This window comes from Coenobita brevimanus, chromosome 67 (genome assembly GCF_032717465.1).
Source record: "Coenobita brevimanus isolate Jiangsu-jjx chromosome 67, ASM3271746v2, whole genome shotgun sequence".
Taxonomy (NCBI): Eukaryota; Metazoa; Arthropoda; class Malacostraca; order Decapoda; family Coenobitidae; genus Coenobita; species Coenobita brevimanus.
In genome coordinates this window covers 16714037-16740182 of record NC_137020.1, presented here as the reverse complement: position 1 = coordinate 16740182, position 26146 = coordinate 16714037, and the positions used below count along the sequence as shown (strand labels likewise).

The following is a 26146-nucleotide window of genomic DNA, read 5'->3' as shown; positions in this document are numbered from 1 at the left end:
ACAAATGCCCCTGTGATGTGTTGATAAAGATTATGTGCAGCCAGAGGAGGAGGAAACCACCAGCAGTGATGAAGAAGTCCCGTCCCCCAGGAAGCGGCAGTACGTGACTTACCGTGCTGCTAGAGAGGGGCAGCCGGCCAAGAAACCATGTGCAACATCCTATGCCCAGCCCCAACGTGATGTGGAACCCGAATTCGATGACAAGGACGAGGACGAGGACGAGGACGGAGTCGTGGGACGTGCTGCCACGTGGTATGGAGATGAGGTAATAACTCATTGTGGCCCCGAGTGCACACCACGTCGGAGGAGCAGGTATGGGCCTAGTATTTTGTTTGGGGAGTTAGGAAGTGCCGTGCAGGGAGTGGGGAGTGAAAGGGAAAGTGCAGGGAGGAGTATGGAAAGTGAGAGTGGCATGAGTGAGTCATTGCTCTCCCTAGGTAGCGTGAGGTGGCGGGGTGTATCACGTGGGCGAGTGCGAGTGCGTTCTGTATCACGTGGGGTTGTGATGGAGGGGGAAGGTGGGGAGGAACCACTCCCAAGCACGTCTTATGCTCTCCAATATCCCCTAACACGTGGGCGAGCTAGGGTGCGTGAAAAATCACGTGGTGTTGTCATGGAGGGGGAAGGTGGGAAGGAACCACTCCCCAGCACGTCTTATGCTTCCCATTATTCCCCTACTTCATCCCCACAGCCCCCTAATGTTCCTCAAGGCCGTAAGGGTAAGGGAAAGAGAAAGGGAAAAGGCAGAGGGAAGAGGAGTGATAGTGGGGAAGCCCTTTGCACTCCTTCTCCCCAACCTCCCCCACCAGGATCTCCTCCCCACCCAGACGAAAGCGGTGATGGGGATGATGGGGATGAGGGATTTGTGGGATGGAATTGAGAGGATGGGAGTGATTTTTCTCCCCTCATTCACCCCTTCACTGAGCATGGGCACGCTGGCTGCATTGCTCCTGGAATTCACCGGAATTCCACCAGGCTGGATTTTTTCCACCTGCTTTTTAGTGAGGCATTCGTGGAGCAGATTGTTTACCAAACCAACCTTTTTGCAAGCACCCAGCGCCTTGAGAGTGAAAGATTGGGAACAAGGAGTAGGCATTCTATCATATATGATTACCCTGTTTCCCTTTCAGAAATGTTCCTATTTTTTGCCCTGGCCCTTTTGATGGATATTATACGAAAAAACAATTCCGGCTTACTGGACAAGGGACCCTGTTATGTTTACCCCAATATTTGGGCAAGTGATGAGCCGTAATCGGTTTCAACAAATTCTAAGTCGCCTCCATTTCTATGATGCTCGTGATCCTGCAAATGCAAACAACACAGATAAGATGAGGCGAATTAGGTTGGTATTTGATCACCTGAGGCAAACCTTTCATTCGTCATTTTTTCCATATAGAGACCTCGTCATAGACGAGAGTCTCGTGTTGTGGAGAGGTAATATTTCATTTAGGCAGTATATACCCAGCAAAAGGCACCGTTTCGGCCTCAAGATCTTTGTTATGTGCGACTGTAGGACTGGATACGTGCAAGACATAGTCTCGTACACCGGTGCACAGACAGACATAATAGAAGATCGGAGTATTGGACTGTCGGGAGCAGTGGTAAAGACGATAGAAGACTACCTTCATCGTGGTCACGTTCTCTACCTGGACAACAGGTACACTAGCCCTCTTCTCGCTCGTTATCTTCACATGCATGAAACGGGAGTCTGTGGAACCGTGAAGGTGAACCGGCATGACATGGCCAAGGTAGGGCGGAAACTTGACAGGAATGAGGTGGTCTTCTTCAAAGCCAACAACATCCTTGCAACTGTGTGGAACCATAATAGAGAAGTAAGCCTCTTGTCAACAGTTCACCGCCCCTTTATGCACCGTACTGATTCTGTTGATTACCGGAGCGAGAACAGGCGCCATATTTGGAAACCTGAGTGTGTCATGGATTATAACATAAACATGCGCCTGGTGGACCAGTCAGACTCCATGATATCGACGGAAGAGTGTGCCAGGACCACGATGAAGTGGTATAAGAAACTGTTCTTTCACTTGCTAGACATCACTGATCTGAACTGCCACCACCTTCACGCCATGACAACAGGAGTTCAGGAAACCTTTGAAGGGTTTGTGAGGGAGCTCACAAGAGAGATGTTTGCACGTTATGCTGTTGAAAGGCCCCAACATCGCACCCGCACTGCCCCTATTGCCCAAACTCCCATGAGAATATCCGGCCGCCATTTCCCCACTCCTATCCCTCCCCAGCCAAACAGACTTAGGCCCCAACGCAGGTGTTACGTGTGTAGCAATTCCCGGGTGAGACTCATCACACAGAGGAAGGACACCCGCCATGAGTGCGTCGAGTGTGACGTGGGTCTCTGTATTCACCCATGTTTCAGCGAATATCACACCTTGATGCAATTCTAATATGGTGTGAATGCGATAGGACACTGAAACTATGAAGTAAATGCGACAAACAGACGCTTAGTGAAATTATCAGTCATGTTGATCTGGAAATATTAGTATAAAGTGCATACGGGTATAACATAAGCGCAAAAATTGTATGTAAGTGTATAAATATGCTGTAAGTGGAAACATACCTAGCAAGGGTTTTATGATGCGATATTCTGTCGCTCAGTGCAATAAATAAGGCCCGTAAATATGTAATTATTATTATTGGAAATGCAAACTGGTATAATATAAGTTCAAATTATTGTAAGTGCTGAAACATATTCTAAGTCAAAATATTCCTAGCGTGTGTATAGAGATGCGATATCCTGACGCTCAGTTGAATGAATAAGGCCCGTAATTATGAAAATAGAAGTCAACAAATGGGAAAATGTGTAATATATGTGAAGAATTAGTATATAATTGTTTTAGTATTATGTTGGTCGAAACATTCATTGCGAGGGTATTTTCATGCGATATTCTGACACTCACTTGAATAAATAATGCCAGTCAGTATGTATAGTGCAGTATAGGGGTGTAAACGTGTGCAGTGTAAGTGGGAAAGTATAATTGGAGTGAATAAATAAAGTAGAAGATGAAACATGAGTATTTGAGATTGTGCTTGCTACGTGAATATGCGCAAGCATTTCGCTAAATGCCCTCGTAATGAATGTAAATAATTGAAAACATTTACAGTGGTGGAGGAAAGGTTCTATGTAAAGGGAAAAATAATAGGAAAGTGATAAAACAATTGGGTATGTCGAAATACGAGTCATAGCGAGTGCGCTTTGTAAGCCGGTGTGCGCTAAACTTATGCTGCATGTCATCATAATGAATGAAAACATCTGAAAACATTTACAAACAGTAAAAATTGGTAAAATGTCATTGAAACAGAAATATACAAGTAAAAAAAATGGTATGTTGACTGATACAAGAAACTTAGCATATAGCATGTTACGACTCGGACCTAACTCGCTATGCTCGCACGATGGTGCAATGCTTATTTTTCATATATATGTGTCTGAAATCCATTATATTGCTACTGTTATTGTTTATTAGTTCAAATTCAATAAATATAGAGGTGTTGTGTGTTGTTTCTCCCAAAATTTCCTACCATAGAAAACGTGAGCGCCTCACACGTCAATGATAGAATACTATACCTGGTGCGGGGGACCTCACCTGTTCCGACCACTTATAGACCACGGTGAGCCCTTTCTTGGTGATTTTCCTTCGTTTCTCAACCAAAGCGGAAGTTTTAGCCAAAAAATTTTCCAAAATAGCTCGGGACTGGGGGATGTCGGAGGTGCGGAAAACCTCGGGACGTGACGGGTTAACACCCACAGCTCGAGACGTTCCACAAGGTAATTCATACACAGCCTCGGACTGTCTCTGCAGAGTTCTCGAACTTCCCCCTTAACTTATGGTATACTGTATAAACAGGTCCTGGATGTAACGTGTCCTGTGGGACCAACGGGCGAGAGGTCAGCAATTACTGGTACACTTTTATCTGGGAACCAGGCTGGTCCTTGGATTTCTTATATCTCTTAGGACACCTATCTTATGGAACCCAGCATACAACAGTTGCCCATGTTAGTCAGCAGTTAGCAGGCGAGACATCAGGTCTGCACCTATGTTATTACTTCCCTTGATGTATCTCACAAGGTTAAACTGCTGTAAATACAGTGTCCAGCATGTCAATCTTGTGTTAGCCATCTTGGTCGTGCTGAGACTAGTGAGTGGCATATGATCAGTTTCCAGAGTGAATGGTGCTCCATATAAATAATAATAATATTTCTTAACACCATCAACCACAGCCAAGAGTTCCTTCTCAACAGTACTGTAATTCCTCTCGGCGGGTTTTAGCTTACGGCTGTGGTATGCCACTGGGAAGATTCCACCTTCCGATTCCTGCATCAATACGGCACCTACTCCATCTTGTGAAGCATCAGTGCGCAGTATGAAAGGTTTGTTGGAATCAGGCAACTGCAAAATAGGCTCCTTGCACAACATGTTTTTAAGGGCGGCAAAAGATCTCTCTTGCGCTTCTCCCCATTCAATGGTGTTTGGAGCATATTTCCGTAGCACCTCATACAACGGTTGGGCAATGAGAGCAAAGTTGGGGATAAAACTCCTATAATACACCACTAGGCCAAGGAATGCCCTAACCTGTTTCTTGGTCACGGGTCTTGGGGCTTCTCTAACCTTCCTGATCTTGTCACCCTGACACCTGCAACGATTGTTACCAACAATATGTCCGAGGAAGTCCACCTCACTGTAAGTAATTTTACACTTGCTAGGCTTCACAGTCATGTTGAAACTCTGGAGTCTACTGAAGACAATTTCCAATAGTCTGAGGTGCTCCTCCAACGTGGCAGAATGAACGAGGACATCATCAACGAACATCTCTACTCCTATGATACCATGGAGCACTTGTCTCATGGCACGATTGAATACTGCTGGGGAATTGGTAAGCCCAAATGGGAGGACTTTATACTGATACAACCCCCTAGGAGTAGCGAAGGCAGTGAAATGATGGCTCTCGGGGTGAAGGGGAATCTGAAAGAATCCCTTCGCCAAATCGAGCTTTGTGAAATATTGTGACCCTGCCAGTTTGGAGAAGATGGCAATGTGGTCACCCATTGGCTCAGCATCCACTTTGGTGATTGCATTGAGCCTCCTATAGTCACCACAAATCCTGACTCCACCATCTTTCTTGCGAACTACTACCATTGGACTGCAGTAAGGAGATGAGGACTTTACAATAATACCTGCAATCTCCATGTCAGCAATTTCGTTGTCTACTGCTCCCAGTAGTCGCATGGGAATCGGATATGACTTAACCTTTACAAGAGTATTGCTGATCAACTAAATTTTGTGACAATCAACCTCTGCAAGTCTAGATTGGTCAGAGAAGACATCAGCATACAGACAGAGCAGTGACCTTATGGCACTCTGATCACCCAGTGCTAAGTCAGTGTTAAGTAAAACATCTCCGACAGTCTCTTCCTGATGGGACTGAGCGATTAAGGGCTCGTCATCATGGTCATCAGCTGGGATCACTGCGGCTGCCCCGGTTTCTTCCAGTGGCTGGTCACTATCATCAGCTACTCGTAGGCCAGTCTCCTCGGGGTTTGACTCATGATGAGCCTTCAACATGTTAATGTGGAACCTTTTGCGAAGATTTCCCATTTGAAATATGTAGCTGAGGTCTGAAATGTGCTCTACTACATCAAATGGACCCTTCCACTGCGCCAACAACTTATTCTGGGCAGTGGGAAGTAACACCAAGCACTTATCGCCTGGACTAAACTTTCAAAGTTTTGCCTTCTTATCATGATAGGCTTTCTGAACTTCGCGCCTTGATCAATTCTTCCTTAGCTAACTCTCATGTTGACTGGAGGCGGTCAGCTAGATCAAGGATGTAGGTGTAGGTGGTCTTGACTTCAGGATCGGGTTCTTCATTGTCCCATAACTCACGAAGGACTTGAAGTGGTCCACGGACCGACCTTCCATACACCAGTTCAAAGGGTGAGAACTTCAAGGAGTGCTGTGGGGCTTCTCGATAAGCAAACAGAAGAGGAACAATGAACCGTGGCCATTCCTTTGGCTGTTCTGCGGCCATGCACTTTAACATCTTCTTGAGAGTCCCATTGAACCTCTCACACAGCTCGTTGCACATGGGATGATAAGGCTTAGTTCGCAGGCCTCGGATGGACAACAACCTGAATGCTTTGTTCATCATTACAGAGGTGAACTACGAACCCTGGTCGCTTAAGACCTCTTTGGGGATACCTATGCGACAGAACACTTCGATCAATGCCACAGCAACAGTGACGACCTCTATATTCTTAAGGGCCATGGCTTCAGGCCACCGTGTGCTGAAATCAACAATAGTGGGGATATACCTTGATCCATCACTTGCCCTAGGAGAGATTGGCCCAACAATGTCAACTGCTACTCTCTCGAACGGTTCAGAGATTACAGGCATTGGTTTCAATGGCGCAGGACGGACACGTCCCCAGTCAGTGGTACGCTGACACACATTACAGGAACGCACAAGCCTTTTATTTCCTGTCCCATGCCTGGCCAGAAAAAGTCAGCATGGATGTGGTCAGAGGTTTTCTTTTGGCCCATGTGACCTCCCATGACTGAACAATGACCTAATTCGAACACTGCCCGGCGATACTTCGCGGGAACAACGAACTGCAGTCGAACTTTGCCCTGGGGTGTTTGTGACTCATAGTATAGCCGTCCTTGCTTGCGAAGGAACCTGGCTTGACCTCCCCATGAATACTTAATCACTTTACCCTCCAGCTTCTTACGCACTGAGGCAAGTGTCGGGTCAGACTGTTGTTCTTGGACAATGTCTTGACTACGAATCAAATCTTGCGGCGTCGCAACGGTCAACGGGATGACACGATTCGGAGCCTTGGCCATGGCTTGTGTTACTGCAACAGCCGAAGTCTGAGTGGGAACATCTACAGCGCAACTGTTTTTGACGCCCAGTATGTTGCCGATAATGAGGTCAAACAAGGGTTCTGGCATGACAACAGCAGCTATCAAGCCAGTGTAGAAAGGAGATGCCACCTGGATACGTCCCTCAGGGAACAATCTCACTGACCCATCAATAAGTCTAACTTCGATCTGCTTACCCGTGTACTCGTTGGGCCGAACTAAACTTTGCTTGACAGAGCAACCTGAGGAACCATTATCTCTCAGGACATTTACAGAAACACCTCCCACAAACCCTGGCTGAACAAGAAAGGCAGTGTTACTGGTGGAAAGGTCTGTAGAGGTAGCAGCCAGTCATTGGTGAGACTGTGGAACAAACGATGCAGCAAATGTGGTGCCCTGAGAACTTGATAACTGAGGGGTCGTGCTCACCATCTGAGGAGCTGGAGCATTGACCACCTGTGGAGGAGGGTTCACTGTCACTGGGGAACTAGTGAACTGCGGGGAAGTACCTGTACTGGTGGGGTTGGTGCCACTGTACCCTTGTTGTGGCATAAGGGCTGCATTTGCATCCTGCCTCTGATACACTAAAGTCGATTGTCCTGACTGAAGGTTATGTGGTTTGTCCTTGCCCTGCTGCTGCTTGAAATACCAGTACTGCTGCTGGTTAGGGTTCTACTTGTCGTACCCCTTCCACTCAGGTTTCCGAGTGTTTTGCCCCTTGTCCTTTTTCTGCGGCTTTGGATCTTGGTCATTATTCTGAGAACGGCCTTGTTGCTGGGGTTCAGTCTGAGATAGTTTCCCAGATTTATCAGGTTTCCTGTTCCAGGTATGCTGCTTGCGAGTTTGATACCCGTATGCAGTGAAGAATGCATCAGCCCTCTTCACCATTTGGCTGGCATCTCTTACCTGGCAGATCTTAAGCTGAGCCATAAGTTCAGTAGGACACGACTTTTCTAGCTGTGTGCGCAGCATAAGGTCAATTATCCCCTCACACGTGGAAGGAGTTTCATCTTTCTCCATCCACTCATCTAAGTAAGCCGGTCAAGAAACTGAATGGCAGTCTCTTTTTCCTGTAAATGCGCCCTCATGAACTGACTCTTGGCATCGTCAACTGTGAAACCGTACGCTTTGACGAGTGCGGCCTTCATCATCTCATACGTGAGATTGTTTCCACGACTTCTGTGGAGAATATCGAGGGCAGGGCCCTCCGACAGGCTAAGAAATTGAAGCCGCTTAGCTGCATCATCCTGCTGGTAAAACTGAGCCATGTCTTCAAAACGAGCTATATATGGCTCGATTCGCTCGCCTTCCTCGTATGGGGGAAGCTTGATGTGTGGGGTCGCCAGATCATGGGCAAGAAGAGTGCTCGTGGAGCTTGGGCCAGCTGCACCAGATGTGTCTGAAGCCAAGGAATCTCGCTTGAGCTTCAGCATTTCAAATTCATGTTTTTCGCGTGCTTCTCGCTCGGCACGTTCGTGTTCTCGTTGTTCTCGCTCGTATTCACGTTCTCTCTCTCGTTGTTCTAACTCGAGTTCACGTTCTCACGTCGTTCTCGCTCGTATTCGCGTTGTTCTCACTCTTGTTCTAACTCGAGTTTGCGTTGTTTTTGCTCATCTTCGCGTTGTTGTTGCTCTTGTTCTAACTCGAGTTCGCGTTGTTGTCGCTCGTGTTCACGTTCTCTCTCACGTTCCTCACATTGTTTTCGCTCGTGTTCACGCTCTCTTTCGCGTTCTTCACGAGCATCTTTCTCACGTTGTTGCTCGTAATTAAACCGTGAGAGGACGTAGTTTTGAATTTTTTCGGGGTCGCTAAGCCCCATATCTCTAGCTTCCTGTACATAGACGTTGGCAGCCATGATGCTAACTCCATTTAAGTAAACTAGCGACTCAGTACTGACTGCAATTTTGCAAAGAAAGATGCCAATAATCAAGAATAAAGAATGTAGGCACAGGTTAGTGGTGACCAGTTTTATCTAATTAACCTGGTAGAGAAAGATAGTTAAATAAACAACTGACTGTGAAAACTATTACATAAATTAATGGAACTGATTCAATAAGCACCAGTAAGATAGTGCCTATAGACTTTAATGATAAATACCTAAGTATGGGTGAGTGAGTATTATCTCGTGGATAGCTTTAGAGGTAGGAGTTAATATCCTGGAATGAGGTCGCCAAATGTCACAGGGTTTTTAAGTATATGCAGTATTAAAGAATAATATTCAATAATACTTGAGAACAGGACACTGAATTGTCTTGTGAAAATCAAGCAATGATCACTTTATGCCGGCTTACTTCGCCGATTCTCTAAGGACGAGAATTTATAAACTTTCTCAACAGTACACAGCAGAGACTAATTCCTCACAAATGCTGTTTGTTAGTACTGTTAGCCTCTGGAGAAAGTGACTCCACCCCTGACAATCAATATCTAATGCTATTAATGATAAACAGGTTCTTGCTGGTGCAATTAACTCCTAGATGGCACAACGGATATAAGTTAATAAAAAGGACTGGCCTAAGTACCAGTTGTGAATAATGCAAAGCATTTATGCAAACTAGGAGCTGCAACTAGAATAAGCTTATGGAGAAATAAAACACGAGTTTACATTACATTAAGCTCAAGAAAAAGAAGTTAAATTTATTGATTACAGTGAAATAAATTTGTTACGTTTCAAAATGAATTCAAAATAAGGAGATCGCACGCACTAGCTCACTCAAAAGCTAAACTCTTAAACCTAGGAAAAACGAAAAGAAATACTGGTCAGAAAAGTTGGGTAAGCGGAATGGACTGGGCGTCGTTACTGAGGAAGGACACTGCCACACTCGCTGATCCTCTCGCCGGCTCACACTAGGTGGAGACTTCAGGAACCCTCTGAGGAACGACCTGGTCTCACGGCGCTTCAATCCTAACTGAGTTCAAATCGTGAGAGAGAGGCAAGTGTCAAGCAGCACTTGCTAACGGCTAGAATGAGCGAAACACGGCCATAACAAATCACTCAGCAGAGGTGCTAATGTCACGCACAAAGATGATCATTTATGAAACAGTGAAAAATGTCCTGAAAACATTCCCGATTGAGTAAATACGGGGACGGTTAAACTGAGTGATAAATACTGGGATTCCACTAGAATTCGCGGTTTCCCACCAAAGTTTAATGTCACGAGTTTATTCAAATACAGGACGCGCCGACTCGTGACAGTGGCCACTAACTGCATATCATCTGGCACTAACATGGGTGGTGGCGTTTTCCCGCCAAAGTTTAATGTCACGAGTTTATTCAAATATAGGACGCGCCGACTCGTGACAGTGGCCACTAACTGCATATCATCTGGCACTAACACGGGTGGTGGCGAAAATATCCCCGTCATATCATTCAGCTAAAATGAACCCATGTTGCTAGTGTATGGAGTTATGAAACACTTCTGTTATTTATGTCTTAGCTGAATAGATGAGTAAATGAGTTGTAATAAGTGAAAGACATTAAGTATACAAATGTATATATATAAATAAGTAAAGGAGGTGATTGTACCTAATTTAAAGCACTGGGAAGAAATAAGTAAAGTTTAATCACCCATTTGAGACAGATGATGTCACTCTCTGAGACTCAGAGATTGGTTGATAGAAGATGTCACTCTCGGAAGGTAAGTGTAGTGTTGATAGATGATTCCACTCTCGGTAGCTCCAGGGCTGTGTTGATAGAAGCTATTACTCTTGGAAATTCCAGGGCTTGATCTCAGTGTTGATTGCAGCGCGAAATAGCCTTAGTCATGGTCGAACTTCACCATACAACATCGTATTCCCACCCAATAACTGTTGAGAATAAATGAGTATGAGTAGGAATGTGAGAATAAAGAAGAGTAACGAGCAGTGGGTGAGAGGTGCGTGGTGTCAGACACAGGTTGATTGACGTGGTGTCGTCGCAGCAAATGCGCACAGCAACGTCGACTTCCCACACTCTGGTTGCTGTGGTGAGTAAATGAGTAGTGATGAGTAACCTGAGTGAAGAAAGGTGAGTAAGATGAGTTGTGAATGTGGGCCTTGGTATTTGCTGCTGTCGTCTTGACCTCTGCACTCCTGCGTCAGCAGTGTGGTGGAGATAGGGGTGGGGGGCGGTTGTCGAGGGGATGGTGGGGTCAGGTGGTTGTGAGTTGTGAGAGGTATTCTTTGTTTTCTATCTTGATGATGTTGAATCAAACGTGGAACTGAAGCTGATATTGGTTACAGTCTCGCCAATACAGTATATGAGAATTGGGAGCAGGGCAGTGAAATGGCGAGGGACAAGGTGACGTAGAGGCGATTTGTTTGTGGCCATCCCGTATACGGGATTAAGGCGTCTGGTATTAGACAGATAGATAAATAGTCTCGCCTGCATTTGTAGAAATTCACTGTAGAACTGAAGCTGATCTTGGTTAGTCTCGCCTGCTTTTGTAGAAATGCACTGTAGATTTGAAGACGAGGTTCGTACTTCTGCTGCCACCATAATTTGTAGAACTTCGTAGCTTCTTGTAGTGTGTTTTGTAGATCAGTTATGCGTAAGTTGTACCCTTGGAAGAGCGGTATTTATATGTGAGTAGGTTTGTAGGTAGATAAACTTAGTTCCCTTTGTCATGCAATGACAGAAGGGGTAAAGATTAGTATGGGACTATTTATAATTTTATTGTCTTGAAAAGATAAACTAAAGTCTCTCACACACGAGTGAAGTGTAGAGTCCTTGTGTTACCTCCCAGATTGTCTCGTAAGACCCCTGTTCTCTCTCCCTCTCTCTACCACCTTTCGCTTCCTTAGCTAGCCCCCTTCTGACTCTAATCCTTCTCTCCTTCTCTAGGAGGGCTTGTGTCACGTGTATAACCGGTATGTATGGGTTCTAGAAACTTGCGCGTGTCTGAATGTATGTAGTGCTTCCGTTGCACCTCTGGCATTCTTTTGCTTAACTCTTGCTGACATATTTCCTGTTCACACACCTAGCTTTACTGATGTTCCTATGCTATCTATTATGAGTTGTATTATGATAATGTAGATTCGTACATCTATCTATCATGCTATCTATTATGATTTGTATCATTATAATATGGAGTCCTGACAAGTGTTCTCGTCAGTTAAGGAGGCTCCCTAGCACCAATTCCTTAGCAATTTATTTTAGATATGGCTAGTCATTATCCTTTTGCGTATTATCTATGCAGAGTATGGCAATATTAGAAGGCTTTATATAACACAGGCAAGGACAGTAAGGTGTAATAACAAAACAAGTCGCTCAGGTAAAGGTGTTAGGAAGTGTTCTTATCTGGCGAGAAGACGGACCTTTAGGTTGAAATATTTATCTCTCTACATACGTATCTATTGATCTATCTATCACCTACCTACTAATCTTATGTCAACTCGTTGATTAGGAAACGTATTTGTAAATGAAACAATCTGTGCTAATAGATACAGTGAACACGATCTGTCTATCTCTCCAGGTACTGAAAATAAAACACTCGGTGTTTTAAATGCAGTGAACGGTGTACTAGAAGCAGAGCAACACAAAACCTTTATCACGTTCATCACAAAAATCAGCGAGAGAGCAGCGGTAAGTGGTCGTGATTGGAGTCTGTGTGTTTTGAATTCCGTCTTCATTGTGGATGTGAATGTTATATTACCATATTTAGTGCTCGTCCATACATTACTCACCCAGGACAACACCCCAACTTACTCCAAAACACCCAAACAGGGAAGAGTCTGTGGGCTTCAGATCTACATAATGATTTTCACCGTTCTTCAATATAGCCCGGCAGGCATGTCATAAAATCACCCTTACTTACACCTGACACCAGTTGTAACTCAGGTATCTTTAACATATCACACTATCAGCGTTATACTCACACCGGACACCATTTATAACTCTGGTATCTTAAACATATAACACTATCAACGTTATGTTTAACATCTGACACCAGTAATAAATCTGGAATCCTTTAGATGTCACACTATGAACGTTATAATTATATCAGGCACTAAATGTAACTCTGGTATCCTTAACATATTAGACTGTCAACATTATGTGTGGCCGTCCACGTGCCAAGCCACACCAATTTAAAAAGCACCTCAACACCAGATTTTTTTCCTTTGTGTGTGCGACTCTACACACTGCCTTAAATGCCCGTTCCCTGAGGCGCAACAGTCCTCCTACGTACTATACATCACCACATGCCACCACTTCGGCACTAACACCCACCGCTCGTATTGCATACATTCTAGGGCTGTCTCATACAGTACATGACTGGTGTATTGGTATTAGCGTGACTGTTTTTACTACATGTTGGCAGGATTTATGTTAGATCAGTAAAGTTTGCTTTTACGAAATTAAAATTCTTAAAATGTTCCCTGCTTCAACCGGGACTCGAACTTAGGTCCATTGTGACTTCAGATCACCACTTTAACTGTTCCTTTGCTTATTACACTAGAGACATGGGGTATGAGTGTTTAAGTGACAAGTGACGTGTGAGGATTCCAGAGCATCAATTCTCAGCTGCTGTAACTTTGTTTAACTACTGGACTTTGGTACTTTAATTCCTTCCCTACGCACGGTCTGATCCTAAAGCAGGAAAAACAATATAGAGCTTATTACAATGACACCAAAGGATAAAAGTTTAAAATGGAGAGACGAACAAGTTAAAGTCAAGAAAACGCTGAAGTCTGGTATACATACTGTTGAACACATTTCTTACCGCATCACCACAAGCAGTCTTATATTTATTTTTATTGTTTATTTATTTATTTACACTGCTGTTTTCTCTACCACCAGAAAGTTATTTAGCGGAGTGTTTCAAATATCCCGTTATCACTACAGCTCCATGGAGTGGGTGAGGTGAAGGCAGAGATGGGTGTTGGAGTGTTTGACGTGGAGGTTGACGCTGAGGACAGTAACACGACGCAAGTTCATCTTTCCGAACTGGGCACAAAGGTTGAGCAGGTGGGTAACTGTCACAGAACACAGTGTATATAAGTTTAGAAGATATAATTATCACACATTACCACTTACTCATCGGCGAAAAAGACACGGTAATAACGGTAATAACAACTGCAATGGGCTTCTGATCCGAAGAGGGGATGTTTTTCTACCTACATTTTCCTTTCCCTTCTGTACACTGGGTGACAGAATTTAAAACAGTCCTGAGGAACGTGTGAAAGGAAAGATAAGTAGGTCATGCCCACAGTGCAGTCACTTTTAACACATTGCTTGTGCCAACTTTCTCAACACAGTTTCAGTTTTAGTGTATAAAAATAATGATTTTTTTTCTCTCTCTCTCTAAGATCACAAGGGCGAACATGAAAACTCCGCAGATAATGGAAAACCTGCCCACCATGTGGAAAGCCTGACTGCATACAGCTAAATGATCTCCAAAAGTACAATCAAAGACAAAAGCCGTGTCGCGGTTTTGGCCGAAGATTAAGTGCAACACTTGAAACATTATGAAGTCTCTACCCCAGTTACATGTTCGTGGTTGGCTAGCTGACTTCCTCAAGCTTCATATCTGCTACTGATGGGATGACGGTATGAATGAGCCTATGAAATTCCGAAGCCTTAACATCGACTCGCAAGAACTGCTGAACCTGAACTTCGTATGAGAGACGAAAGGCCAACGGTTAGGCGATGATCACCTGACATTTCATCTTACATCTTACCACAAAATGTCAAGGAGACCTACAACACCATGGTATGGAGAGGTCAAGCAACATCGTCCAAGTAATAGGAATATGAGAGGCAGGGTTGGCCTTAAAAAAAACCACCCCAATAAAAACACCCCCCCCCAAAAAAAAAGGCTTTTTTTTTTGTTTTTTTGCTTTATTTAATATAGCTTTGGAACATGGATACACTTTCGCCCTCAGCAGTCATAGTTATACATCCAGACAAGACCGACTTTCTCCTAAAATCTTACTAATGTTCTTCCAGAAAACCGTACAGTATTGTAATTACTTATTTAGTCTTTCTAATTGCCTTAGTAACTCACCTGCCTTTTCCCTATAATGAACTTTCCTCTTGGGGCATTTTTGGATGTGAGTTCTCACTTTCAATTTTAGCACTTATTTGGTTGCAGTATTTGCAGGCTGCTTTCTGTTTATCATTTTCTTAAAAATCAACTTCATCCCACTCTCTTGCCTTTTTTCTGCCGCTACCAGCAGACATTTTGTTGCTGTCGTCCTCTCACTACCAAGCAGAAACTGAGACTGAGACACTGAGTACTGAGACAGGAGTAGTCAAGCCCATGGAGGTATAATAAGGAGGAGGCAGCATGTCGGTCTTCCTCTACCCGCGCGAATGAAGCAGGTGGGCGTTGCTTGTGTCCAGAGGGGTGGGGGAGATTGACTCAAAACATTTCGGTTTAGCAAAGAAGAATTATTACATTTAATTGTTTTCTGGTGTTCACCACACACACAAATCTGGAGAAATATTATATGATATGCAAGGTATATACAAAGACATTCCTTGTCAATGATACAGATCCCTGAAAACCCACCAGGCACCACACTATACTTACAAAAGGTAAAGTTCTTGATTTGTTCGCTCCACAGATAATCATTAATATTCCTTGTAAGAAACGCTAACGTGTTGTTTTGACATTATATTATACTGTAGTGACTATAGATAAATATGAATCAGTCATGCAGGCCAATAATAATCCCAAATGGTAGTATTATTTAATAATTTTGGTTTTTATCATCGATGGAGAGGGATTGACTAGAAAAATCGCAGTTCTTTCCCAATTGTCATCTCAAAAGATCAGCTACTCCCCTAGTACAATCTTCCAATACACCTTAACTGTTCGTGAGTAGATTGTTTTTTCTCATGTCATTTACAACATTCTGTAAATGAGCATTTTTCCATAAGAGCCTTCGTTTTGACTGAAGTAAAGTTTTAATTTTTTTCTTTGGTGCTACAAGTTTTTCTTTATTTTCAGCTACCTTTCTCTTCAATTTAGCCTTTTCAGGACCCACAGAGGACACCATAGGAGAGCCTAAGGCTTCATCTATAGGCCTATCCATAGGAAAGGAACAATCACTAGTGCCTTCTGAAGTACCAGTACTGGTATCAACACTGACAATTCTACTGCTGTTAACAGAATCCGGTTTAACAGACTGTGCTGCTGGTACTTTCCGTTTGTCTGGGCTTTTCCTGGGAAATTTAGTTTTCTTCTGTAAATATGATGGAAAACAAGCAGACATACATGGTAACACACCTTCCTTTAACATAGTTTGGTGTGGTCCTGTCAAAATCCTCTTTCTTAAATTGTTGAGAAAAAAGAACTGCTGATTTTGAGGAACTAAAGTCCTCCCTACATGTTGCCTTCATCCACTTCCTTTGAACCTACAAGATAAAATACAAGCAAGTAAGTTTTTTGTCAAGAGAGTGGGGTCAATTCAGATTTCTTTGCTTCAAGTCAAATCCAATTCCAGAGGGAAATTAAGTTATCAAATTCTAATATCATTTGCAAGAGAAAATTTATTGATTCCAGTTCAATTAAATTCATCATAAAGTAAACTTCAAATTACCTAGGCTACATATATTTATCTATTCCACCTCAGTGAAATTCGTCTTCCTTACTCCCGGCATACCACTGATAAAGGAGAGCCAAAACAGAAACCCTTGTTAGTATTTTTTTTTTTTTTTTCTATATTAAACCAGCGACTGATATAAAATAACTCTTACAGTATGAAAAATTTGGTCATTATTAGACATTACATACCTTTTAATCAAGAGGATGAGCTGAAGTTAAATAGCCTAGGCTAAGATTTGATCAAATTAGGTAAGGTTAGGTTAGGATGAGCTGGGTTAAGCCAGCATAGGGTAAGTAAATTTAGATGGATTAATGTAGTGCCTGGTTAAGATAAGCTAGGCCAGGCTGGGCTAGGTAGGTTAGGTTAAGTTACGTTAAGCTGGGTTAGGTGATTAGGTTAGGTTAGGCCAGGTTGCTTAGGTTATAAAGGCTAATTTGGGATAGGCTATGTGGATTAGGTAGATGTTTGAGACAGCAGTGTATCCTAGGCCTAGCCTACTTACTGGCCGACCGGCCACAACGTGGAAGCACTTTGCCAGTATTCTTTACTTTCCCCCCCACAATTTGGAATATTTAGTATCAACACCGGTGACTAAACTGAATGTAGATTATTGGAGGTTGCTAAAGTTTTAAAAAACATCAGTATCGAATCACTAGACCATAAATGATCAACGATGCGTGGAAAAGAACCCAACGTGACACAGTTTTATGCCCTTTCTAAGAAACTATATTTAACCTAGTAGTTTTACCTATGGAATGTTACTGAGACCCGTCGATCCTTTTGCGTACACCCAAGAGCTGAAGAAGCAGGCATGTTGACTGGTTACACAAAAAATAATGAAGAGTTCCACTGTCAGCTAACGTTTGTTTTGAGTCAAAGGGGGGAGGGGGGCCGCAGCGCTCTGGCTTCAAGTCACGAGACCTCATGCCGACTCTACTCTTTATACCTCCATGGTCAAGCCTATCTCACCCGTCCATTTCCTGTACAGTACAAGTTAACAGAGGCTTTGTCCAACCGGACAACCTTGTAACAAAAACATGTCTTAAACATGTGTCTGTTCTTCAGATAACACTTAAAACCTTCTGTTTCACTCGAATTACTTTTTAATTGCTTATTTTAACTGATTTACATATAAATATGAGGAATAAAAAAAAACAAAAACCAATAAAACCCAATAAATCCCAAGAAGCCATTTTTTTTTTTTTTTTTTTTTTTTTTTTTACCCGGGTTTTTTCCAACTCTGAGATTGAGAGGTGGCATGATCTTCATTTACGGGAGGAGAAACCTTAACAGAAAGCTCAAACATTTGGTAAAAGCATAACCATATAAAGGTGGATTAGATTAGAATTTCAGGAGGAAGGAACAATGGAGAACCGTCATCGTTCAGGTCGTCCTCGTCTAACCACACCCCTATAGGACCAGGAAATAATCACAACGATGGAAGCATTACATGCAAGCAGTGCTTACGCCTTAAGAAACGAAGTGCACCTAGAATGAAGCACATGGACAGTTGTGCGTAGACTTCGGTCGTCTGATTTATGTGTTCGAACTCGTCTGTGGGATTCAGTTTGCTGGCCACTTTAAAAGAAAAAAAAATGAATTATCATAATAGAATAACTGTTCTCATCTGTTTTACAACACCGGTAAATAATGTACCAGGTCATAATCATCAACTTGATTAGCCAGTTTACAGTTAATAATGATGGAGAACTGACTTCCGAACACCTATTTAGCTAACTGAATTGTAACGTTGCGAATGTAGTCATAAAAAAAAATTAATAAATAAAAGATGAGAAACGCATCATAAATACTAAATAAAAACAGCAGTCAGAAAGATTAGTTTCGTTGTTACAAAAAAAGTATATGCTGGCATCCACAGGCATGTCACCTGGAGCAAATGGCAACTGAAGTCAGTGCTACCAACCGATCGTTCGACACAAAGCAGACCGCTCCAAAACTATAGTCTTTCAGCAGATATTTTCACCAAATTTCACAACACGACTTTTGTCTTTGATTGTACAGACATAACGAAATTCAGAATGAAATTTCTGTAAAAACAGATTGTTACATTTTAACTTTCTCATGTTCTTCATGCATGTTTTTCGCCAATGATTTTCTTTTAAGTGGATGTTCATACGAATAACGGTGATGAGGTCTGCCATTGCAAAAACTGAGGAAAATCAATAATTTAGACCGTGAAGTGCGTTAAAAACCCACTACGTTTTCTTGTATTTAGTACTGCAGCATACGACACATTTCAATGAGGAAGGATGGGTAGAACCGTGTGTGGAGGATAGGATCGTGTAAGGAGAATTGAGGGGATGGGGTAGAATACAAATTATATTGAAGGTGAGGCAAACTAAACGATAGACCACTTTGTTAATCGCGTGATCCTGGAGTCTTGTGAGAGTTAACGCTCCTGGCATCCTTTTTAATATCCAAAGGCAGCGCCATCCTCATGTGAACTTTTCCTGTGGTTGCATCTCTCAGCCCAAACCGTGAAGTATGTCACCAGTCTTTCAGGAGTCATTTTTGTTTGTGATATCTATAGACTAAGAAGACGGCACTAGAAGATATTGAAAGTTTTTCTTAGCTTGTCAAAGTCTTCAAAAATTACAATGGGAAAGGGTGAGATCAGCAAGGCAGCAATAGGAACACATGAAAAACAAAAATGCAGCATAAACATAATTGTACACTAATGCCATGTGCAGCTGCAGAAGGTATCACTGCCCATGACAATGGTGGTGGTGAGTGACGACCCAGCCTTTCTCGCTGTCTTCACCCAATGGTTCCTCAAGGTCTGCCTCCTGGTGTGGTCAACGAGGCTCCTCATCCTCACCCACCTCGCACTCCACCGCCTCAACCACCTCCGCAACACCCTCGCCATGACCAACTCCATGCTTCTTCTCTTCCGGGACAACCCAGTACTCAGGTAGAACACATGTATATACACAGTTTTCTGTTACCAGTATAAATCCATATTAAACCAGGCCGTGTAACTGTTCCACTAGTACTTGCAGGTATCCGTTTTGTAAGCTTGACAAATGGCAACAGAAATAGATCTCTTGTTATGCTTATGCAGGTCAATCTATAATTATGTTTCATTTCAGGTGCGAAGTATTTATAGAGCTTCCATACAGAGCCAAGAATAAGCAACCTCTGCATATCGCCTCATGGAACGCAGTCTGTGGAATAATCTTTACATCTACTGTCCCATTATTTCCTGAGAAGTTTCTAACGTAAGTAGAAAAGTGTTAGTTTTAATAATTGGCCTACAAACCACTTGAATATTATTTTCAGGTTGTCTTGCCTGCATGTGTGTGTGTGTGTGTGTATATATATATATATATATATATATATATATATATTTATATATATATATATATATATATATATATATATATATATCATCATCATCATCATCAGCCATTTGAGTATCCAATGCAGAACCGGCCTATCCCGACCGAAGTCGGGATAATACAGCCAATGTATCTCTACCAAATGGCTTAGGCTGTCTGGTAGAAATTGTACGTAAGGTGAGAAGTGCTTTTAAGTGTAATTGTAGTGTTGGAGTGGCTTTGGATGTGTGTGTAGTCTGTGAACCAAGTGTAATCGGCCCACGCAAGCCGACTGGGTGCAAGCATACTTTTGAATACTAAGCGTCACAGGCTGAACCACAGCTCCCCTTGTGGCTGCTATTGCAGTACGTGGCCGGGTGAACACTCCCAAAGTTTATTACCCTGGCGGGGCACGAACCCTGGTTCACCCGTGTACAGAATGCACACTCTACCACAGTACCGCAGAGGCTCCATACATATACAGTATATATATATATACATATACAGTATATATATATATATATATATATATATATATATATATATATATATATCATCATCATCGTCATCATCATCATCATCATCATCCAGACCTCCTTTGCCACCCTAGAGCAGGGTTAGGAGAAGGAATGTCCAGACAGCCAAAGTCTGCCCCGGTTCAATGGGCCATACTTCCATTCACTCATCATGCAAGCCCTCAAAATTCTGGCTCCATCAAATAAGCCAAAAAATTTCACCATGTTCTGTAGCCTCACATATACTCCTCTGATAGAGCCAGTAAATCAATCAATCAATCCATCTATCTATCTGTCTTTGTCTCTGTCTCTGTCTGTCTGTCTGTCTGTCTGTCTCTCTCTCTCTCTCTCTCTCTCTTTATATATATATATTTGGGTGGAGCTTAAAAGATGGAATATTCATTTCTTTTTTTCATAGAGCTTAGCCTTTAAAAATGTTCCACATCAGCTAAAAATATTTTCAAAAAAGTTTGAATCTTCTTGGTGAATATGTACAGGTAGCTTAACCCCTCGACGCCAGGCTAAAATCAGCCCACGTGTTACCTCAGTACGGAAAAGAAAGAGCAAAAAGTATCCTTAATTCTAACCTTAATATCTCAGAAACTATAATAGTTGGGGAACTGAATTAATGACCATGTTACTCATCAACTCTTCATCTTGCGAATGCAACCATCCCCAGGCTTGTAGGTAGTCCCGTTGATGAGTATGGAGCTGTTGAAGATGAGTAACTTTCCATGGATAACGGGACAGTGTCCAAGGCAACGCGCCTAGCCATGGCTTGAGCCCTGTTCCGTGCAGCCTGGCCAGCCTTTGGTAGTACTGCCCAGGTGAGCACTGACGAGTGTTTGCAATGCTGCCCAACACTGTTTTCGCATTCATACACAATCTTCAACATTTCTCTACCCATAGCTATGGTTTTGAGTCATTACCCTGTACGTTGGCTTGTCTATGTTTTCCCGGCTGTAACAGACTGCTACTTTGCCATGTTGGTTGGTGGAAGCTCTCACAGATGTAATAAAAAGATGCTGGAAAAAATACTTATTTCCCCATTCTTTTCAACCAACTTTGCACTTCGCACTTTCTTTTTCCATTACTATTTCTTCTGCACGTAGCACACACTAGTGTTATGAAAATTAAATACTTAAAATTACAATACATCATGAGGTAGACATTTATACTGCACTTTATTTTCTTAGGCACTTTCTTTTGGCTTAGGACTCGTGTTTACCTTTCAACTTATTTTCTATAGCACATATTCTACATCCACTTGATATGACATTTACAGGGCATATCACATACTTTTCATAATGCCACCAAAAGCCACAAAATATGCAAAAGTATTACCCGAGAAAGAGATTTTCTTCAAGTGCAATTTGGGGTTCTCTTTCCTTAGGTGCTAGGATAACAATAATTATTCACATGTTCAACGTAACTCATCAGCATTGCACTTATCTTGTAACTTATATATAAATAATTAACATAACACTTGCACAAAATTCCCCCTTATTTACAATCGCCCACACACCTGTGCTCAGTAGTTTTGGTACTGGCGATAGTCAAAGAACCACTCAGGGCAGAGTGTGACCCTGTACTCATTACACTGATGGTAAGATTCCTTACGTGTTTGGTCTCAACGTTTTGTTTTCGCACAGACGTGGTATCTCCTGCACGCCAAGCAGCCAGCAGTTCTGCATAGGTGCACTAGACAGGGACATAATAGGTAACTGGAACTCGCCAAGCTGTCAGCTGTCACAATATGATACCTTGCCCTCCTTCCACCTGCAGTCTGAACAGTTGCATGCTGTTCAAGGAGTTACCATGCCAGTTCTTTCTCATGCTCGCGTAGAGACATAGCTTTCCCCACCACCTCCTTGTGGAGAATGAAAATGTTCAGAATTTCATTACAAAGGTGTGAGAATGCCTTCTTGTACCAGCAGCAGGATTTTTGGAGACAATCTCACCTATCTGCATGTCTGATTTGTCCACGAGCCGCATGTTGATGTTATAATCACTGATAGCATGTGGCTTGAACACGAGTTCCCTGGTCTTGTGGTCCGTCTTGCCCTCTTTGAAATGTGGTCAACATGTTGACCTGCTTGTCATGCCATTGGATTGCGAATATCTGACCACACTTCTGGGTTAGTAAGGCACCTCTCTTGTTCTTCTCGGGGAAGGATGGAAAATTCTGCCGATCGATGCAGATAGTTCCACAGGTCCCAGTTCTAAGTTGAAGGAGATACTTCGTCAATGCCAGGGAAGTGTAAAAATTGTCTGTGTATAGGATGTAGTTCTTATGAAAGTATAGGTCCATCAGCACTTTTATGGCCGAAATAGAAAAGCCATGTGGATTGTCAGAAGTAATATCCACATCTGTAGTGGAATAGACAGTCATCTCCAGCACATCAGCACATATCCAGTACAGCATTCACAGAGGACAAAAAATTTCAGTCCAAAACAGTGATGTTTTGAGGGAACATATTGAATAAATGCCAGACGACCCCATAACAGAACAAGCAACTCGTCTATTACCATCTGAAACAGCCGGAAAAGCCTCAGCAATATGTCCTTGAGGAATGTAAGAATGTTCCTTATTTTCCACAGCCTGTCTTTCAGTGCTGGACCATAAATGTTGCTGAAATGCAGGAAATGCAATATTGCAAAGTATCGATTATGCCTCATATACTTTCCAAAGACAGGTGTGTGAATGATTTCATCTATGGGCCAATAATCATGTAGCACGTGCTTTTTCACGTGCGCCATAATCATTGCAAGTGCAAGCCACATGTACACCGCCACCACCTCCACAACCTTTCATTCCTTCATCTTGGGGCCCTCACTCACTGATATGTGGAGCCAGCGTACAGAGATCGATTGGTGATAATTTACTTCATCCACCATGAACTGAACAACAGTGGTGGTGAAAATGGCGGTCAATTTTTACACTTTGCCCTCATCCGATTTTTTCATCCAACCTGAGTGTTTCCTGTTGTTTTTGGTGTGATTCGATCGATTTTGACCTTCGTTTCTATCGCAAGTCGCTAGTTTTTGTTGAACGCCACTAGTGACTTCCAGTGGAAAGGACCGGTCCAATTCAACAAAAATCACACCAAAAACAACAGAAAACACTCAGGTTGGATGTTTGTTATCACTTGAAATGTAATTTTTTGCGGTTCTTCCCCCTCCCCCCTGGAATACTGGGGAACCTGTGGGAAACCGGGGTTTTGGGTGGGGGAAAAACGCAAAAGCGAGTGATTTCCTACTGTAATTGTTATCAAAATCAAATGAAAAACACAAAAATCCTTTGGAAGAAAATAATTTTAAGCTTCTTAGGGATTTTGTGTTTCCTAACTGGGGGGCTTCGCCCCCCAGACCCCCAGCCCTGGTCGTGCTTCCTAACTGGGGGGCTTTGCCCCCCAGACCCCCCATGACATTAACCAAACCTCATCAAACCTAACCTAACCGGATGTAAATAAGATAATGCCTTTACCTAGCAGTTTACAGTTCCTCGTCTGCATCTGAAGAGTCGTCTGTAGTTGTAACGGCAACTGGTGACGGGCAACAGTGCAACACTTTCTGATCCCCACGTAAAATGAGACTTTTGCCTAGATTTGGGTATTTTGTTCCTGTTGATGGTAAAATACCATGCGATCGCACAAAGGGAACAGCTTTATCTTCTTGCTGGTAGAACTGTGAAATAGCAGTGAAGTAATAAATTTTGCAGGTTTCTCAGTCCATGGTTGGAGACGAACTGACTTTCAAATCTTGCGGGCCCTAGCGCGGGGTTTGAAACTCTACTTTGTGATTGGCTGATTCATGTGCTATGCATGCGCTTTATCCACCCACACACATGACACGCACCAACGAACACACACAACTGTCCGACCACGGCAGGGAAAATCTCTCCCGTAGAAAATAATAACAATGTAAATTGCATAACTCATCAACGGTTGATTTAAGACGGGAGTGTCATAGAAGAAAAAAGGCTTATAATTGTGTAAAGTATAAGGTGAGTTAGCCACTTTTAGGCAGTGATTTGGGTGTAAGTACGAAATAATACCACCTATCCACTTACCCAAACGTAACCTAAAAGCGTACGTTAATCAGATTCATCGTCTTCGTCGTGTCCCTCAGGTCTTCTCCTGTTGGATTGATGGGGGTAGAGGTGAGCCACAGAAAGCAGAAAGTGATGGATGAGAGTGTCGTCAGCCTCGAAGTTGTGGACGATGAGATACCGCACCAGATACTGCTTGAAATACTCCCCCTTAATGCCAGGCCTCCAAGTCCACTGTTTGATGTCTAGCCACAAGCGTTCGATGTTCTGTGTGTGGATCCTGCTGTCTTTTGGATCCACAAAATTCTCCTTTGTGGTTTATAATGGAGTGAGTGTAGCCCTCCTCACTCAGCCTTGCATAAGCAGCCCACCCGTCACTATAGATATGGCTGCCGGGACGGATGAACTTCTTTATAAGGGGAAGTAAATTATTAGCACTCCTGTCCTGTCCCTCCTCGACCAGCGGCACCAGAAACGACCTCTTGCATTCAGGCTCGATGCCCCCCAAAATCCACACTTGGTTCAGGCTCCTTCCCCAGTTGTACTTGGAGGTAACGAAGAGGCTCTCATCGATCTCGAACTCGATGCCCTGGCCCCCGATCAGCTTCTGCTGGTCAAACCAATGCTCCGTGACCTCACTGCAAAAGCTCCGCCAGTCCACCGATGTCCGAGACGACCACCCAAGGTTCCTCACCACAGCAGCGTGATTCCACTCCTTCGTCAGCCAGTGATTGATGAAGCACAGAATCTCCCAGGACTTCAGGTTGGTATGGTCAAGGAAAGTTCCCTTGCAGTCTGCAACGGTAAAGTTGCACTGCTTCCTGCACTTCGTCTTCGAAATCTTCACAGACTGACGGCACACCCAATTTCTCCTGTCTGGACGATAGTGGCAAGGAACTTTGCAGTGAGGACAGTCAACGCTCGATGGTAGTACGGCGTGTCGACGGAGAAGATCGTTGCTAGCCTCTTCTTGCTCCAGAAAATCCCTGAAGAAGAACCAAGGCTTGAAAGCACAACCGGCACACAGGGAAGACATGGCGGGACTAACTTTCAAATGTGAGTGGGAAAGGGGACACAACGATACAAGAAAAGATCGTAACACTAACCAAAAATAATTGAAAATGTTAAAGAAAAGTCGAAAATCGCATGAGGAGTACGTGTAAAGTTTGGTCTTCCAGGACAAACTTTCAAATGTGAGTGGGTGAGCAGACAGAGCGCGCGCTCGTCTGTGATTGTGATTGGTGGAAGTCAATCACGTGTAACTCGTTTATTATCAATTTGCGAGAGAAATGTCATAGAAGGAAAGATTCTTAGAATGACCAATTCTACTAGAAAATGTTAACGAAAACTCGAAAATCGGATGAGAGTAACGTGTAAAATTTGACCAAAATGGCCTCGAAAAAAGACAGGATAGATGGTGTTCCTACCCCAAGGTGCTCCCTCTGTACACCAGCCCATCACATCAAAGGCACGTGTTGCTGGCTCGAATCCCTCACCTTGCTCTGACATGAAAGTATCAAGTGTGCTGAGGCAGGGGGTAGTACGGCATGATGCTCCCACATCTGGACACCTCCTTGGCCACAAGCGCACCCACGGGCACGACCACGGGCACGGCCATGGGCAGGAGGGGAAGGAGAATATGGGGTGGAGGTAGAGGTGGCAGAGGACAAGGGTGATGACTCACCTGTAGCTGAGACTTCCTGGGGTGATGATGGCTTGCCACGCTGATGAAGTGTTGCTGCACACCTCCATTTTCCCACGTTAGAAGGGCCAGGTTGTGGTGATATTGCCCTAGAGGAGCTGGGTTCTGGTGAGGAGGGT

At 43.3% G+C, this 26146-nt stretch overlaps 1 protein-coding gene across 1 annotated transcript; it reads right to left on the bottom strand.

Moving 5' to 3' along the window:
* Window positions 1-24536: 24536 nt before the first annotated feature.
* LOC145405567 (uncharacterized) lies at window positions 24537-25361 on the bottom strand. The gene has a single exon (XM_080276899.1). The coding sequence runs from the start codon at window positions 25359-25361 to the stop codon at window positions 24537-24539; it is 825 nt and encodes a 274-aa protein (XP_080133025.1).
* Between the last annotated feature and the right edge of the window lie 785 nt (window positions 25362-26146).